Source organism: Lepidochelys olivacea (assembly GCF_965140295.1).
Source record: "Lepidochelys olivacea isolate rLepOli2 genome assembly, chromosome: 2".
In the NCBI taxonomy this organism is placed as follows: domain Eukaryota; kingdom Metazoa; phylum Chordata; order Testudines; family Cheloniidae; genus Lepidochelys; species Lepidochelys olivacea.
This window is the reverse complement of record NC_140412.1, coordinates 229,037,331-229,056,851: the sequence shown is the minus strand read 5'-3', so window position 1 is coordinate 229,056,851 and position 19,521 is coordinate 229,037,331. Positions and strand designations below refer to the sequence as shown.

The window sequence follows — 19,521 nt, the reverse complement described above, 5'->3', positions numbered from 1 at the left end:
CTTGCAGTTTGGGGGGACAGTGCCCTCCTGCCCTTCCCAAACTGCGCCCATGCCGCTGCCATGCCATGCCTGCCCGAGGCTACTATGCCGATGTTAAAAAGTGGGCAAGCATGGCCCTCCCATTTTTAAAAAGTTCCCAGTTCTGGCACTCCTAGGCCCCCATGGTATGGGGCACCAAATGTTCTTTGTGCCCAAGGCCCCAATACATCTTAATCCGCCTCTGATGTGATGGTCCATTTTCACCTGAAAGTCTTCTGCTTTAAATCAGAATGTCCCATCACACAATGGGATATGTATCCTCCAGACGCTCTGTGTTAAATATGATATTGGCTGTGAGGCACATTTGGGCTATCGACCATGCTTTGACCACCTTATTCTAAGTAAACAGGGAAAAACATGACTCTTAAAAATATGTGGCTTCAATTAAGAATTCCAAGTGATACAACTTAGAAACCTTACGCTGAGGAGTGAGCTTCATAGCACGACCATTGATTGTGCCCAAGTAGGGAGGTTGTCTCATCTGATTAATGCAGAGAAACTCATCCTCATGCCATTAGTCCCCCTGTAAGATCTGTCAAGTGTAATAGTGTAAGCTGTTTATTTCAGGGGAGAAATTGTGTTCTGTTTTGCTGGCATGCTGATACATTATGTATTATCCACTCTCTAGGGCAGTGGTTCTCAAACTCTGGGCCGGGACCCCAAAGTGGGTCCCCACCCCATTTTAATGGGGTTGCCAGGTCTGGCTTAGACTTTCTGGGGCCCAGAGCTGAAGCCTGGGGCTGAGCTGAAGCCCGGGACCAAGCTGAAGCCTAAGCCCCACTTTCCAGGCCAAAGCCCACTGACTGGGGCTGAAGCCCTTGGGCTCAGGCTTCAGTTCCCCCTTCTGGGGTCATGTAGTAATTTGTATTCTTATAAGGGGGTCGTGGTGCAATGAAGTTTGAGAACCCCTGATCTAGGGCTTTTTCAGTGTCACCTCCAGTGCTATGTGTGTACTGCTTTTGCATTAGGTCACGTTTTTAAATGTGTAGCAAGAACATACAGTCTGACCAAGAGTGATCACTTTTTAGACTTCTCATGCTCTTTAATTTTGCTTTTCTTTAAAGAATATGGGCTATTTGGCATGGATCTGCAATATAATAGACAGTAAACAGATTTGAAGTTAGTTGCTTATAGTAAGGTCAGCTAAAAGGATGTTAGAATTTTTACTACCTTTCTGAAGTAAAGATGTAGTTCCTTTTTATTATGTTTTGAACTGTGTATTTTAGAATACATAAAGTTTTAAATCCCTTTTTGATGAATTACAATAATACTTTGTTAATCCAAATTAATGTATAGAGTTTTTTCCCTCAAGAAAGAGAATCTCTAGCCAATCATTAATACTCCTATTTTGGTAAGTCTGGCCAGCCGTTAATTTTTCAGCTACTCCAAGCAGGGTTTAATGGTTGTGTTAATGTGAAAATGCTTTATTTTTTCTCGTTCAGTTGACTCTTCCAGGAGTATCTTCCTTTAAAACTATTTTAAGTACATTTCAGTGCATACAAAATATTTTTTAAATGTCAACTAAGTAAAAATTGCTCTCTACCTCAAATGAGGAAATGGATACCACAGAAGTAACTGAAAGATTTAACACTTTTTATAATAAAATGATATTGGGGAGAGTAATCTGATTCAAAACCAGGGAGTATGAGTTGTCATTGACACTGTAACCCATGGATCAGAATTCGTTTGTTAAACTATAAAATAAAGATTCTGTAAATTCACTAATCTTGGCAGCCTCACTTTTAGGATGTCAGGAAGTAGTTGGCCTTTGACCTCATGTTACATAGATTCTCGTTCCACTTTCTAGGGAAACTAACTTTAATCAGAATAGCCAGATGCTAGGTGTCCATCAAATCTGTAGCACCATGTTTCACAAATTGGTTTATATCAGCAGCAAACACAGTTAAGCCCTGTGTATGATGGCCAGGGAAAGTGGATAATTGCCTTTCTGCCAAGAATTATGTTTGCTCACTATTCACCAGAGACTGGATGGATCATGCAAAGTGCTGATGAATACCTTCAACTTTTCTTGAAGTTCATGGGGATTGGGGGTGCTCAGCACTTGCAGTTTTGTATGCACTCTTTTTCTGGCAAATGTAACAGGGTCACATTATACTGCAGGTGCGATATACACACCTCTGTCATATGTTGTTTACTTACGCTCACTGAAACACCTGATGATATGATGGTCACCACAGGCACAAAGCCTCACTAATTCCACTATGTTTGTAGCCATTTTTATTGTAGCTCACATGTGAGATTTTATTTTTATTTTTATTTAAATATATATGCTAATAAAAAGCCCCTCTCCAAACCTCTAGTGATTAAAACAAGAGGCCTTAATTTCAGATTCAAATACAGGTACCCAGTTCACTTGCCTTTGCATTCACCAGCTCTGTTCCTGTCCACACAAGTACTAAGTAAATGGAGCTTTTCTAACTAGATTTCTGAGCTGTTTTGGACTGTCAAGCTGGTCAAGTGCTGAGCAATATTAATTTTCTTTACTAGTCATGGAAAATGTGTGTTTCTCCTTATTTGTGATTCTTGAGTTTTATAAATTATACTGTGACCTTTGGCATTTGTTTCACTCTTAAGTGAAGGGAGTTTGCAGGTATTTTAGCTGAGATGGGTATTGTGTGTCTTTCCTCGAAGATAAACATACAGGATCATCTGAGAGTGCTGTTGGGTGTAGGTGAGGGTGGGGGCTGAAGGTGGATGATGAGGTGGGACAGCGATGTAAGCAGCTTCAGCTGTCAGAAGACCACAGGAATACAAGACTTCTGAGTCTCATATGACTTTTTCCTCTTTTGTCTGACACATTTGACCTTTTGAACATTTTGATGCAGGTGGGTTCCCAGCAGTAATGATTGGCAGTAGTAACATGTTTGAGGCTGGCAACATTTAGGTGCCCAACTCACATTGGTTTTCTATTGAAGGTGGGTGCCTAACTCCCATAGGTGTGTTTGAAATTTTCTGCCTGAAAATAAATGTGAATAAGCTTTGAATATCAGTACATGCAGGTTCTTGAATTCAGTACATTCTTTATGTAAGGAATAATGCATAGCAAGGCATGTGGTCATGATATAACTACTCATCTCAGGCATGTAATGAAGCTGATGGCCATTTCTAGGATCTGAGAAGTACCATTATCTTAGAACTGTGATGTTTTTTCACTTACAGGAAGGTACTGCTGTCATTTTTAACTTGGAAAAATGTTTAGGTTAAGTAATTGTGTCAGATGGTTGGTGTCCCATAATCACAGGGGGATAAACTGCAGATAAACTCAGATTTCTCCTTCCATTCTCCCTGTTTTATAAATGCATTAATAAATATTCCAGTGAACTTTAAAAGTTTTTAAAGGACCAGAGATACAGATGGCTTCAGTTTTAATATACTACTTAAAAATTGCAGATTAACATGCAAGGGTTGCAACATCGTCTACATTTAAAAATTAGACTTCAGGTGAAACTAGTAAAACCAAAATAACTCCGCTCCCCCCTAGCATTATATTAGTTTTTTGTGACCTAAAGTGTACATCTAGCACTTCCCTGTTCACTCTCACTGTGCCTGCTTTCGCTGTTCTCATGAGCAAACAGGGTGTTGACATTTACAGGAATCCTATTCTGCTAGGCATTTGTATTTGTGAATACATGAATACAAAGACAGCTACAGCCAAGGGGGACTTGAAGACAGACTGAGATTATTGAGCTACCGGCATGGACCATGGCTTTTAAGAGCAAATAATATAATTTATGTAGGGCTAACAGCAATTCTGAATAGGTCTAATCAGTACAATCTAGATTATGTATGACAGAAACGAAGACATTGCTGCCAGTTTTCCCCAAAATCAGAAAACTCTTTCCTGTCCTGTAGATAATGAGAATTAAGTTTCCAAGTTCTGAACTGATCTTGCATAACTACTTAGGTGAAGCTCTGACTGGTTTTAGTTGGAGATTTGCCTAAGTAAAATATGTGGTGGATCTGGCAATATTTTATTTCACTGGGACTTTGGGACTCTTGGGGTATGTCTGCATTGCAAAAAAAACAAAAAACCTGCAGCACCAAGTCTCAGACCCAGGCATTATTTTTGCAGCTCTTTTCTACACCCTTTCCAACTTTTCAACCTCCTTTTTAAAATATGGGCACCAGAACTCCATGCAGTTTTGTATTATCAGTCTCACCAGTGCTGTAAACAGAGGTAATATAACCTCCCTATCCCTACTTACTAGTTCCCTGTTTATAGACCCAAGGATTACATTAGCCCTTTTTGTACAGTATCACACTGGGAGCTCATGTTAAGTTGCATGTCCACTGTGACCTCTAAATCCTTTTCAGAGTCACAATTTTCTGTGATACAGTTCCCCCTTCCCCATTCTGTAGGTATGGCCTGCATTCCTTGTTCCTAGATGTATAACTTTGCATTTGGCTATATTCAAAGGGTTTGGCTACACTTGCAAGTTAGAGCACATGAAAGCCTCCCTGAGTGCCCTAACTCCCAATGTGTCCACACTAGCAAGGCGCGTAGAGCGCCTGGACTCTGCAGCTGGAGCGCTCCTGGTAATCCACCTCCAAGACAAGCATAAAGCTTGCTGCGCCCTGGCTGAAACGCCCGGACGTCAGTGTGAATGGGGTGTTGCATTACTGCGCTGCGATTGGTCTCCGGAAATGTCCCATAATCCCCTGAAGTCAAGTGGCCACATTGTTTTGAGGGGCGGGGGGATGTCCTGCTGCTGTCTTAACTTACAAGACAGCATGCTGACATGCTCTCAGCCCCCCAAAAACCCACTCTCTCTCCCCCCACATACACACAACATGCTCCCTGTCACACTCCACCCCCCAACTCCCATTTGAAAAGCACTTTGCAGCCACTTACACACTGGGATAGCTACTACAATGCACTGCTCTTTATGGCATTGCAAGAGCTGCTAATGTGGCCACGCCAGTGCAGCGTTTTCCCTGCTGCAGTCTCCGAAGGCTGGTTTAACTCCAAGCGCTCTACATCTGCAAGTGTAGCCATGCCCGTAGATTCCAACACCAGAAGGGACCATTGTGATCATGTAGTCTGACCTCTTGTGTAACACAAGGCCATAGAACTCCCTGAAAATAATTACTATTAATATTAAAAATGTGTTTTGTCCAATTTACAGAGAAAACTGGAGCACTTGGTATGACTGCCCTATCCTCATCATTATTTACCACTCCACCAATCTATGCATTGCCCACAAGTATTAATCAGCAGTGATTTTTACATTTACTTCCAGATCATTGACGAAAATGTTGAATAGGAAAGTATAAAACCCCTATAACTGGATAATTAAGCAATAACATGCCTGTGGGGTGAGTTTCTTTCTAACCCCAGGCAGCTAATGATTCGGTTATATCTTAAAGTTTGAGTCAGTCTGTGTTTGTAAATATTTTTGAATGCTCTGGTCTCTCATTTGTAGTATGAATTAATTCTGTAAACAACTATGTGACGTGGACAATATCTTGTTTAATATCCTATTGGTGCAAATACATACAGGGAAGGGCATGTGTGCATGAAACTCAGTTTTCAAACTCTCTGAATTGACAGAATATTGTCAGTTCCATCTGGGAACTTTTGTACAGCAGAGACATTTTCCCAGCAGTTGCTGTCTAGGCATATATGTAGCAATCCTTACACAGCTTGCCTTGCTTTCTGAAATGTCATTTTTGCATTTTGCCTCTCTAACCTACAAACAGTGTGTCTATCGTTGTACTCTGTGTCTGTTGCAGGCTACAATGTGAAATTAACTTTGTAGTCTTTTATTTTTCAGTCTGCAGTATGTGCGAACACATAGAAACAAAGCAGCAGGAGGAAATATCATAGAACACAGACAAGGAGCATGGCAAAAGGCAGTCTTTTCCCCCTTCCCCCCCAACAGACAAATGGAGAGCCACAAAGAACTAATACATGTGTGAGCAAAGGCAAAAAAACAAAAATATCTGTTTTGAAGTGTAAACGTAAAGTATAGTGTGTATATTCTGTATTGGTAATTCCACTCCATGGTCTACATCTTTGTTCTGTCTTCACTTGCCAAGCAAAATTGGACATAGTCTCTTTGCTGTAAGTAAGCCCTGTCCATGTTCTAGTCCAGGATGGTCTTTGTCTTAAACTGTTTGTCTTAAAGTATTATCAATGTTTGTTCTAATCACAGACATTTCCACAGCTGTTTTCTGTGTTTTAAAATGTCAGACTTGAGGATAATGGCATTTGAACAACTATCTAGATAGTAAGTAGTTAGAGGCCTTTTCTAAATGATGGAACACCTTAAATTGAATAGTCAGGTAACTGAACTTACGATTACAGCTGCCTTGTGGTAGCCCTCTTCCAATTTTGGCCCATTTATTCCATCAGTGACAGGTGGCTACTTGGATTTTGGATAATGCATAAACTTCCCCCTGGTAACAGTCTTGCCAAAAAAAGCCATTACGGATCAAAAGGAAGTGTGATATCAATATTCTTTAAAATGTCTCTGGTTCCCTATTCTTTCCAACTAGTCCCTCATCTGTTCAGCATATCTGCACATGTAACAGAATGAACTTCCTCCACAACTCCTCCTGTGACGTAAGAGAGGACTCTAGGCACTGACAAAGCTTCACTTTATGCAGAAAAGGCCACCAGCTCCCTCTATACATCAGATAAATTTCCCTTGGATCACATAAAATTGTACATTTTGTATTTATTCTTTCAGTCTTTGTGCCATTCCTCCAGAGGGTTTAGCCAGTCCCTCTTAACTGCAGGAACTCCCTCTAAATTGAGAAAGCAAATATTGCTTTCCAGCTTACGTGTGTTTCTTCAGAAAATTTTCCTCCTCTTTTTGGAGAAATAAAAAGGAACTGAAAACAAATTTCATACCACATACCTATCTCTGAATTAGTTGCAAGGAATGAAGAACCCTTCTCCCTCAGGAAGAAGGACCATCATCCATAGACTAGTCATGGTTAACGTCAGAATAATATATACCTTTTCCCCTTTTCTTCTATATTCTGTGGACAGATGCCTTATTTATAATGGTCATTTGTTATTGGCATAGAAATAGAATAATATTTTGATCCCCTATTCACAAGCTGGCTAGCCTGTCAAGAGGAGTTGGGCTCAGCCTTGCCTGTGACTTTAGCAGGTAACCCCCCGCTGATCCTGATCTGGTAGCTCAATTACAATTAGAGATCTAAGCTGTGAAAGGCTCAGAGAGAACTACACAGAGAGGGATGAGAACTCAGTGAAAGAAGAAACCCAGGAGAGAGGATCCTGGGGAACCCCCTCTTTCTGGAAAGGGCCTAATGAAGGCAGGCTGGAGAAAACCATGAGGAGCAGGTTAGATTCTTGTGAGAGGCCCTGAGATAGAGCTTGTAAGAAGCAGGGAAGACCCTGAAAGAAGCTGCTAGAGTAGGAAGGGAAGCAGAGGGGAAGGACTAGGAAGAAGGGCTTCCAGGTGAAGAGACCTGGGAGGCAGTGCTCAGCCAAAGGAGCAAAGAAAGAAATCTGCAGTCCCCAGGAGTACGAGTGAAGAATAGGGAACTTCAGTGAAGCCTGAGAGGAGCAGGAGGATCTTTTGCTTGGATAATGGTGTATATTCTGTAGTTGGACTTTATTACCCCATAATGGGACAGAACTGAACTTAAGAGATCACCTGGCCAGAGAGCTAGGCCATCACAAGGCTAAAGCAGTGGTTAAGAGGAGGCCGCCACTGCACACAGTAGCAGTTTCTGATACCAAAGGGGTGCTACAGTGGTGAGTGGAACTGCTTACACTGCTAAAATTAAAAATATTCAAAATACTAATATTGACACATCAGAATTAATATTTGATTAGTCCATGTACTGGTAAGCATTAAAAATCTCTCTACTTCCTTAGAATCCTTCATACTAGACCAATGGGAACTATATGTATTGATTTTTAGTTGAGAACACTGACCCGTGTCACCATGATTTGGATCTAGAAATAGGCTATTTTTTTTCTTGCTGTAACAGTGTTGACATAACTGGGTGAACCAAAGCCCATAAGTAAATAAATGTTAATGCACTGACCTCTCAGGCCAGAGAACAGTTTTATTAATATGTTCATAGTATTATATTTATAGGGAAATCTTGCAATACTTTAGTTAACTAGAGAAACTGCATAATGTTTAGAGAATAAAAATATATATTAAATGATAAGACATGCAGACTTCTTTGAAGTTGAAAGTTCTTAAACTACATGCAGTAGATCTGCCTTTGAGATGGATGGTACTGAAGCCTGCTGCTTGTCCATATTAGTTGTAGTTTGTGGTGTTTTCTCTAGATGAGTCCTAGAAAGGAAGTGAAATAATCAAAGGATGACAAATTAATATGGAACTAAGAAGCAGGGAGCTTGTGTATTCAACAGTTGGGATAGAACACTTCAAATAATATATGTAATATAATGTAGTCTAAAGAATGTATCTGTTGCTTTGGAGAAAACCTAGGGTGAAATCCTGGCCTCCTGAAGTTGATGGCAAAACTCCCAAATCTGCTCCAGGATGGGACTTTTCTTAAGAAACAAAAATAGAAATATCCCTTCAGATTTATGACTCACTGTGCCTATCACTGGTTTGCAGTCTGTATACACTACACAGACAAAATTCTTATTGAAGCTGTGGGTGCTCAGCTTTATCTCTGAAATGAGGGTTTATATGCCTACCTTTAGCCACCAAAGTTGGGAAAGTTTAGCCCTAACTTTTAGGCTGTCTGGATGGGGAGATGGTTCTGTAAAAGTCTCTTTCCTCTTTAAGTAGAGTTTTAGCTTATTTTATCTTTACTCTTAAATGCTCTCTTCATTTTGAAACTTTGCTAACATCTGCAAAACAACATTAGCTATAGCACTTGGCAGAATGGACTTATAACATGCATTTTCTGTACACTGAAAAGTAAAGCAAGAATTAATAAAAACAACATCTGATAGAACTTCAGTAAACATTGCAATATGTGGCAAAATAGCATAACAAATACGGAATAGTGCTGACTTTTTAAAGTGATGTTTTACAGTATGTATTTTATACATCTATATCTATATATACTTTAACTACCCTTATGTGCATTACTAATAACACCTTAGATTGTTAAACCTGAAGGAATTTTAAAAGTCATCTTTCCTTTTAGCGGTTTACTCTGTTTTACCATTTCAGCTTTGTTCAGATGGAGCAGTGGGGAAAAAAGAATGGTTACCTTCACGCTGTGGTCCTCCTACAGTAGCGTAATGATGCAGTATTTGTGTTACAAACACTGCAAGTTCATTATTAAATGTAAACAAACTATTTTGAGGAAGTTTAAAAATAATTAAACTACTTCTAAAACAGTGGAAGTTTATAAAACTGTTTTTCCCCTAACAAAACCTACATGTTGGGCCTGAACTCCCTGGCAGTGCCTTGCTTAAGGTGGGAGCAAATATACAAAATACTATCAAAATATCGTTGAAGCAAGTGACGTGAATGTGGTGTATGCACTACTTTTTCAGTGTGCATGTAGTAAACAAGCCTCTCTCCCCTATTGTCTCTCTGTACAGAATCCAGCCATTCCAATGCAGAAGCTGCAAGACATTCAGAGAGCTATGGAGCTGCTGTCTGCATGCCAGGGACCAGCAAAGAACATTGATGAAGCGACCAAACGTAAATACCAGTTTTGGGATACGCAACCTGTACCCAAACTTAGTAAGTTTAACTGAGCCTATGTACAAAATTGACCTTAACAGTAGCTAAAAGGAGCATGTTGACATTTTACTGAGTGTTCTGTAACACAGATATAAATTGGACTGCTTGGATATATTCTTTATCAAAATGTGTTAGGATTCAGTAGTCACTTCTGTTCTTTGCCATCTGAAAATTACTGATAAACTACTGAGGTGGGTGGTTTGGGGGAAAAAAAGGTATGTCATGAAATGAAATCTCAGAATGAGTTTCATGTATGAAAACAGGAAATGTGCTATTACAATGATCCCACTTGGGCTAACTGGGGTTTGAACATGAGAACTACAGGAAAGAAAGGTCTCTACCACTTCAGTGAAAGGGATAACTTTATTAGTTGGTAGCAGTAGTAGACTTTTAAACTGTTATGAGCCAGGTGTCCAAGAGGAACAAAAACCCACACTATGCTGGTGTGAGATGCACTGTTTTTGCATAAATTGATGCTAATTACACATCTCTCCCATGCATAACTATTTTTGTTCCTATTTGTTCACCTGCTTCCTCCACTGCATACAATTCATGCATTCCTTCAGTGCATACAGTTCTTATCCGTAGTCCATCCTATATATTACAGTGTTTCCCTTCCTCATGGTTTTGGAGACAGTTTGATTGAAGACTTCTTTAAACTGATCCAGTGTCTGTCTTCTGCACAGGTGTTGCCTGTCTCCAGCACCCACTCAATGCTGCCGTGGGTGAGTGCAGTTGCTGACTCCTCCACCCTTGGAGGAAAGCCCTATTTCATTAGTCTCCTGTAAGACAATACTGGTAATACCAGGAACTCTTCAGTGGCAGGGAAGCTTGGGGACCTTGCAAGTGAAGCAGTCCCTACCATCTCTTTCAGCAGTGGTTTCCACTGACTATTTTCCTGCTCTTGAGCCTGGTTCCCCATTCCAGCACTCTTGAGGGATTGAACTGCACCACCTCAGCACCTCTCCAGCCAGATCCCCTCCAGGCAGCAGTGCAGTAAGTTAATGTCACCAGTCCTGGCTACCAGGCTCCCACAGGCATGGAGTGGAACCCCCGCAAAAAGGTTAGTGCCTGAGGCAGGAAGGGTTTTTCTCTAACCCCTATGCCACAGGTTAAATGAGTTCTCCTCACACACTGTTCTCCCTCTTCCCCAATAGTTCATTATTTCAATAGCCTTGTTATTTTGACTGGTATTTTGACCCTTTTCTCCTTCCGAATGGCATGATGCAGAAGACCCCTCTTAAAATTACTACTTATTGTAACACTTAGGGGTTCAACCCAGACCAGTAAGGGGTTGTATCACTGCCTGCCCTGCAACTCTGCATGCCTTAAATGCTATGCTGCTGTGTCTCAGAGTCCTGACACCACCAGCCAGCCTTACAAGCATGCAGGTCACACCCTGGCTTCTGCCACCCACTTACTTTTTTGCAGAGTGAACCCAACATCCTTCCAGTCCTAAATTTCTCCAAAACTGTCAGCCAGTTGGACAATCTGCAGAGGTTCCCAGAATTGTGAGTTCTTCTTCAAGCGCTTGCTCATGTCAGTTCCATTCTAGGTGCATGCGCGTCCATGTGCGCGGTCATTGGAGATATTTGCCTTAGCGGTATCCATAGGGCCAGCTGTGGCATCCCCTTGAATGCCACACTCATGCATCGGTATATCGGGCACTGCTGGCCCTATGCCCTCTCAGTTCCTTCTTACCACTTGTGGTGTTTAGTTGGAGTGCCTCTCCTTGAATAGCAAGGTCTAGAGGTTTCGTCTCTTCTGACTTTGAGACTTAGGGCCTTGTAAATAGTTTGTTTATTGTAGTTAGTGGTAAGTAGTTTTTAAGTGTAGTTAGAAGTTAGAGTGCCAGAGGGGACTTTGCCCCAGGCAGGGCATGCCTCGGTCTCCGGGGTTTATGCTCTGTGTGGACTATAACAGGCCTATGCCTATAAGTGACCCCCACAGTAGCTGCCTCAAGTGCTTGGGAGAATCACAAGTGCACAACAAGTGTTGTATTTGTAAAAATTTTCAACCCAGGACTCAGAAAGAATGGGATATTAGTTTGCAGGCTTTCCTCATGGAGGCTGCCCTCTATCTGGCTTCCAAGCTGTCCCGCCAAGACTCGCCTAGTACTTCAGCCTCGCTGCACAGCGCACCCCTGGCACTGATGCCCAAAAAGAAAACAAAATGTACACAGACTAAAAGGACTCAAATATTTGAATCTTTAATCTAGCACCATGTCTGAATTCGGAGGCCTTGGATCCTAGGAAGTATGGAAGACCTTTCTTCTTTGGGATAACATCTCCCTCATAAACCTAAACAGAATTTTCTAGACTTCTTACACTGAATGAGTCTCCTTCCCAAACTGAGTTTTTTAGGATCTCTCATCACAGACTGCGATCCAGGGAAGTCACCTCACATTTGGAGAAGGAACCAAGCACCTCTCTTCTCCCTGCTGCTGCACCCAGGAAAAATTAATCCAACAGAAACTAGAAGTGGCAAGAGGCCACATCACCATCCTTTAGGATTCCCACTCCTCTGTGGGGCCACCTCTGGCATACCAGGGGTGCCTCATCCCTTAAGAAGGGCAAAATCTCCCAGAATCGCACGACTTAAGAAGACATTTTAACTCCAGTAAAATGGATGTGTTAAATTGACCTGGTCCACACTACCATAGAAATTGAAGAATTTGTTTGCCCTCAGACTAAGAAAAATCTACTCAGGATGAAGCATCATAACATCTGAGTCCTTTTAGAAAATAGTCTACTCCACATGGACTCATGGTGGTCACAAACATCTAAGTAGCAGAGCATCAAAAAACACTGCACTAAAGCAAAGCTGACAAACTCTTTCCTGTCCTCAAGCTCAGTTCCTCCTTTCTGGTGCTTAACTCTAGATGGTTGTGAGCAAAAAAAAATTTACTGTTAAGAAAATAAGGCTTTGAATTAGTCTCCAATGGCCTCTGAGCCTCTTGGCCCCAATAGCCACAGTCCAAACACCTGCTCTCATGGTCTGCTCAAGTTGTGCACTCCAAAAATGGGAAGTTAAGGAGAGAATCAGGAAAGGTGAAGAAACACCCAGGAACTCTTTTATTTATGATTATCCATGTGACAATACAAAATTCACTGCACTTTCCAAGTTAAACTAATAGCTTACTTAGGGTGCTGGTTATAGGCCTTGTCTACACTACAGAATTAGGTTGATGTAAGGCAGCTTATGTTGACCTAACACTGTAGTTGTTTACACTATAATAGTGTTCCCACCAATGTCAGTCGCCCACTACATCGACCTAATAACTCCACCTCTGCAAAAGGCATCACGCTTAGGTCAATGTAGTTAGGGTGATGCAGTATCTATGTAGACACTGCGTTACTGATATCGCCTGTTGTCTGTAAGACCTGCATGGGACTGACAGCCCGGAGTCCTGCTGCTGCCTCCCAGTGAAGGATTGAGAAGGGGGAGAGCCTGAGCCTGGCCACCGTCTAGGCCTGGGCTCTTCTCCCTGGCCTCTCCCCTCACTGGGAGGCAGCTGGGCCTGGGCTCACCTCCTCTCCTGGCAGGACTCTGGACTGTCAGCCATGGTGGTGGGGAGGCTCCAGCTGTCAATGCCCCACTTCACTCAGTGGAAGCGCAAATGGTGATGATGCATACCGCCGACAGAAGGAGCTAGTGTGGACATGGAAAAACTACAATAATTACTGTGGTGGCTCTATGTCGACATAACTTTGGTCAACTTAATTCTGTAGTGTAGACAAGTCCATAGACTTCATCCCCAAAGTGCTGTTTGATGGCTCCAAGTAGCGTTCTATGTAAAGCTCTCCAGCATTCTTGAAAACTTAACAAGATAGTGTCACACGTTGTTCCCCAAGGGACTCTAAATCCAGCCTTTGGAATTTTAGCCATCTTTTCAGAACACCTCCTACTACTAGTCCTTTTACTCTACATGCGCCACGGGAATGTATTTTGCTAGGCAGCAGTTAGTGAGGTCATACCTTGACGGTCCTTCAGCACCAGCTGAGAGATGAGAGCTTGCTGGTCCTGTCACTCACCAGTCTAGGAGGATGAGGAAAAAAATGTGTGGGCAACTACCAACAAATAGAATCTAGAAGAGATTCTGAACGGCTGCTTAATAGAAATGGGGTTTGTAGAATATGAGTGGTCTTTGAATATTCTGTTAAGCAGCCTGTCTGAATCATTTCTACTTCCTATTTGTGAGAAGTGGAAATAGCCTACACCTTTACATTTTTCAGCTTCCTCCTGAGGTGCTGAGTGAGTGGACTGGGGAAGGAAGCTCTTTCTTCAATGTGTTGAAGATTATGACTTCAGATAGAAGCATTTAGTCTTTCTGCTTCAAGAAATAGTTGCAGGAATCTTTGCGTTCATAAACTTCAAAATTTTCCCTCCTTGTACGAGACTGCCAGCAGCAGTCCTATAGGTAGTATACCATAATGGATCAAGACTATTATTTTGTAGCAATGGTAGCTGGAGGGTTCTCTGTACCCAGAGTCTTCATGGAGCTGCTGGTGATTTTGGCCTTCCAACCTGGACAGCAGGCAATACTAACTTACCACTATTGACAGGTTTCAGAGTAGTAGCCGTGTTCGTCTGTAGCCGCAAAAAGAACAGGAGTATTTGTGGTACCTTAGAGACTAACAAATTTATTAGAGCATAAGCTTTCGTGGGCTACACCCCACTTCATCGGATGCATAGAATGGAACGCATAGATATAGATACATATATACAGATAAGTTGGAAGTTACCATACAAACTGTGAGAGGCTAATTAGTTAAGATGAGCTATTATCAGCAGGAGAAAAAAACTTTTGTAGTGATAATCAATCCACACAGGCGGTTTATTTCCTGGACACTACTGTGCTAATAAGTGATGGTCACATAAAACCCTCCCTATATTGGAAACCTACTGACCGCTATACTTACCTACATGCCTCCAGATTCCATCCAGGACACACCACATGATCCATTGTCTACAGCCAAGCTCTAAGATACAACCGCATTTGCTCCAATCCCTCAGGCAGAGACAAACGCCTACAAGATCTCTATCAAGCATTCTTAAAACTGCAATACCCACTTGCTAAAGTGAAAAAACAGATTGATAGAGCCAGAAGAGTACCCAGAAGTCACCTACTACAGGACAGGCCCATCAAAGAAAATAACAGAACGCCACTAGCCGTCACCTTCAGCCCCCAACTAAAACCTCTCCAGCATATCATCAAAGATTTACAACCTATCCTGAAAAATGATCCCTCACTCTCACAGATCTTGGGAGACAGGCCAGTCCTCACTTACAGACAGCCCCCCAGCCTGAAGCAAATACTCACCACACACCACACAACAAAACCACTAACCCAGGAACCTATCCTTTCAACAAAGCCCAATGCCAACTCAGTCCACATATTTACTCAAGTGACACAATCATAGGACCTAATCACATTAGCCACGCCATCAGGGGCTCGTTCACCTGCACATCTACCAATGTGATATATGCCATCATTTGCCAGCAATGCCCCTCTGCCATGTACATTGGCCAAACCGGACAGTCTCTGTGCAAAAGAATAAATGGACTCAAATCTGACATCAGGAATCATAACATTCAAAAACCAGAAGGAGAACACTTCAACCTGTCTGGCCACTCAGTAAAAGATTTAAGGGTAGCAATATTGCAACAGAAATGCTTCAAAAACAGACTCCAAGGAGAAACTGCTGAGCTTGAATTAATATGCAAACTAGATACCATTAACTTGGGTTTGAATAGAGACTGGGAGCGGCTGGGTCATTACACATATTGAATCTATTTTCTTAAGTTAAGTATCCTCACACCTTCTTGTCAACTGTCTAAATGGGCCTTCTTGATTATCACTACAAAAGTTTTTTCTCCTGCTAATAGCTCATCTTAACTAATTAGCCTCTCACAGTTTGTATGGTAACTTCCAACTTATCTGTATGTGTGTGAAAAATATATATAATCTATCTCTTACAATATGTTCCATTCTTTGCATTCAATGAAGTGGGCTGTAGCCCATGAAAGCTTATGCTCTAATAAATTTGTTTGTCTCTAAGATGCCACAAGTCCTCCTGTTCTGTTTACCACTATTGAGCAATCTCCTGGCAGAAGCTCTTTTTGCAAAAGAAGCTGCATAGTGCACCCTACTGGTCATTCAGGTGTATTAATGAGAACTAAGATTGCAATAGTCTTGACATGCTATCAATAATTTGTGCAAACATGATTAACGTGTTCTAATATATTTCCTAATGTTGTTCAGCTTTGGAAGCCTCTTGTGGGGCTGGTTGGCTGCTGTGTAATAGCCGTCCAACAGAGGAAGAGTGAGTGGCTCCTGTTTATATTTTTAAAAGTATCTTTAGTCTACCTGCTTCTGAAGTTGTGAAGAAAGACAAGATTATCCAACAGCGAGTCTAGAACTATAGATGTGACCACAATTTTAATTTAAAATTTACAAATGAAAGTTTTTTCGTTTCATCAGCAGCCATTCTGTAAAATGCCCTGATCCTGCAAACGCTGATGCATGTGAGTTGTGCCATTGAGTTCATATAAGTCAGTGTTTGCAAGATCAGCACCATAGCTTGTGAATCTCACTGCTGAACTGCAGAACTCCTCCCCAGACATAGCTTTCAGTAGTTGACTAAGTGATACATACATGCTGATAATTTGCGATTCAATTGTGCTCTGTTATGAAATGTTAAGATATAAACTGCAGTAGAATAGCTCTGAGCCTCTGTACAATAGCTCTGCTGAAGTATTAGCTGACTTGAGTGAGTTGTAAAACAGAAAAATAATGTAAGCAAACAAAAGCTTATTTTCAACATTTTAAAAAGGCTTCAGATTCTGATTTCATAATTGTACATTACACCTTGTGTAAAGTGACTTCAAAAATGATTAATTTTAAAATTAGCTAGCAATGTAATTTTTTTCTCCCTTTCTATAACAGATGAGGTTATAACTTCTCATGGTGCAATTGAACCAGATAAGGACAATGTCCGCCTAGAGCCATACTCTTTGCCACAGGGTTTTATGTGGGACACTTTGGACCTGAGCAATGCTGAAGTTGTAAGTAAAACCGTGTGCGTGTACGCACAGTCCTTGATGAAACATTCTGGCTGATATGTGTGAGATAAAATTCTTCCTTTTTTGTTGTGTGTTTTCAGCTAAAGGAACTGTACACGTTATTAAATGAGAATTACGTAGAAGATGATGATAACATGTTTAGGTTTGACTACTCACCTGAGTTTCTTATGTGGTGAGTAGCAATTTCTGCGTTGGATTGCAAAGAAGGGGTGTTTTGATCACATTCTTTTGGGCACTAATCTGTGATTGTTTCTGCCACTGATTCTAGGGCACTACGTCCTCCAGGCTGGCTACCCCAGTGGCACTGTGGAGTTAGAGTAACTTCAAACAAAAAACTGGTAGGGTTCATTAGCGCCATCCCTGCACACATTCGGATTTATGACAGGTAAATATAAATAGATAAATATAAAGATAAATAAAAACAAATGATAAATATTGAACTGTCTTTCGTGGTGGGGATTGTCTGATTGAAGACCTGAGTGCTAGGCCTCATTGACTGTAGAGGGAGAAGAAACCTTACACGGGTCTGAAATTTTTCACAAGGCTTTTGGAAGTTTCCAATTAAAACTAATGGCAAACAAATGTCCACCTCAGAAACATTCTATTGATAGAAGGTGTGGAGAGCTGCTTGATGTTATCTGGCCTATTGGAAAGTGTAAAGTGGATATTCAGTCAGTTAGACTGGTTACCAGGGCTCTCTCAGTAGGGTTGGAGCACTGGAATAATTAATCAGTGAATATGAGCTGTGGAACCTTTTGATACGTCTTTCCTCCTGCTTTGATTGCTTTCCAGGCTCTTAAATCCAGGCCACAATTCAGGTCATGGTGCGGATCTAAAGGGTATTAAAAGCAATTTCTCCAACCTAGGCATCTTGCCAGATGCAGTACAGAATATTTAATAATTTGTTGCATACTTTGAGGATGCAACTTAAGGCAGCCAGGTTAAAAATTTGGATCTATATGCTCAGAAGTATGTAAAATACAAAGAGCGTATACCAACACTGGATAAGAAATCTCAATGGTTTATCTGAGTCCTTTGTTACATAATTGAGTCCTTCTACTGAAGACTTTAAAATGAGCATTATTTATGTTTTTGAGAAGCTATCTTGTATAACCTGAAATTCTACTACCAACATGGAAAATAAAACTATATAAATAAGACTATACTACGTTTTAGTGGGTTTTCTAATTGTTTTGTTATTTAAATTGCTTTTAGTGTGAAGAAAATGGTAGAAATCAATTTTCTTTGTGTCCACAAGAAATTGAGATCTAAACGAGTAGCACCTGTACTGATTCGGGAAATAACCAGAAGAGTAAACCTGGAAGGGATTTTTCAGGCAGTTTACACTGCAGGAGTGGTACTCCCCAAGCCTGTGGCCACATGCAGGTAACCTAGGTGGTATTCATAGTAACATTGCTCCCAAGAATGATCATTTTAAAGAGGATTCCTTGTCATTTTCACAAACTAGCTAATAAAAATGTTCATTTTTCTGCTGTAAACTTCTGGTAAACATTGTGGACTTGATTCTAATGCAGAGGACATGACCAACTTCTTTGTGATGCCTTGGACAAAGACATTTTTTGCAGTAACATGTAGTTCTGTTTGGGGCACTGCCTGCACTGTGCTAGCATTGACAAGGTTGTATACTTGGTACATACATTTTTCAAGTGACCTATTTCTTGACTGGTGGGGTGAACAGAGTTTCTGGGAATAATATGGTACTACTTTTTAAACACCTTCTGTAGGGTCTGTTCTCTGCAGAAAGGGAGGCTTGTTGTGCATCTTACAGTGATGGGAAAACTGTACTGTCAGAAAAGTTTTGTGTGAAGTTCAGTATAAATTTGTTTGCGTGGAGTGGATTTAATATTGCTTATGCTGCCACAAGTTCAAATCACTGTAGGGTTGGCTCAGCCCTTAATCCTTCTGGTAGATAACCGAGCTCTGTGCAGTTCGCTGAATCTTTGGATTAAATATTAAAAGCTGAAATCTTGTTTGCAGTTTATGGACATCAGAAATACCATGAGTCTTTTTCGGGGGAAGAGTAGGTATAGGTTTTTCTATCCCTCACCATAATTTTCCCTCCTTTAATGCTGGGTATCTAAGGATGTTCTATCACAGAGACAGCTGGCAGGAGAAGGCTGTCCCAAAAAACTATTTACACAGACAAGCAGAGGGTCTTGTCCATATAGCAAAATGAGTGTTGTGAAGACAGCCAAGGCTATGACAAGGGTGAAGTACAGTTGCCTTGATTACTAATCTAAATATTAAAAATGTGTGTGGGTACAAACTATGATAGCCAACCATATCATAGTCAGTAACAAATTTACAAGGTGTAGTGTCAACATTTTATTGGCCTGTTTAGTTACTGCTCAAGCCCCCTATAGATAGCAGTATAGGATTGCTCCTTAGATGCAATTATTTAATTTTGGGAGGCAGGATTGAATGAAATATTTATAAAACATATATTATTAAAATTAGTAATTATATTAACGTATTTTAAATTGTATTTCCAGGTATTGGCATCGATCACTGAACCCCAGAAAATTGGTAGAGGTGAAATTTTCACATTTGAGTAGAAATATGACTTTACAAAGAACAATGAAGCTCTACAGACTTCCCGATGTAAGCAATGTATCTGCCTAGAGAACCCTCGCAGTTATTGTGAGGCCCAAAATACCCTTCCATCTGTCTCTGACAAGGCAAGCTTTTC

The 19,521-nt window shown here is 41.0% G+C and overlaps 1 protein-coding gene across 2 annotated transcripts in view; it reads left to right on the top strand.

Annotated features, from left to right (window-relative positions):
* Positions 1 to 19,521, top strand: part of NMT2 (N-myristoyltransferase 2) — a 53,656-nt gene that overhangs the window by 17,585 nt on the left and 16,550 nt on the right. For both annotated transcript variants that reach the window (XM_084618445.1, XM_084618446.1), the window contains exons 3-8: positions 9,581 to 9,725; positions 16,675 to 16,793; positions 16,892 to 16,983; positions 17,080 to 17,196; positions 18,027 to 18,197; positions 19,325 to 19,433. In XM_084618445.1, coding sequence (XP_084474571.1) covers positions 9,581 to 9,725; positions 16,675 to 16,793; positions 16,892 to 16,983; positions 17,080 to 17,196; positions 18,027 to 18,197; positions 19,325 to 19,433 — 753 coding nt within the window. The remainder of the gene's footprint in view (positions 1 to 9,580; positions 9,726 to 16,674; positions 16,794 to 16,891; positions 16,984 to 17,079; positions 17,197 to 18,026; positions 18,198 to 19,324; positions 19,434 to 19,521) is intronic.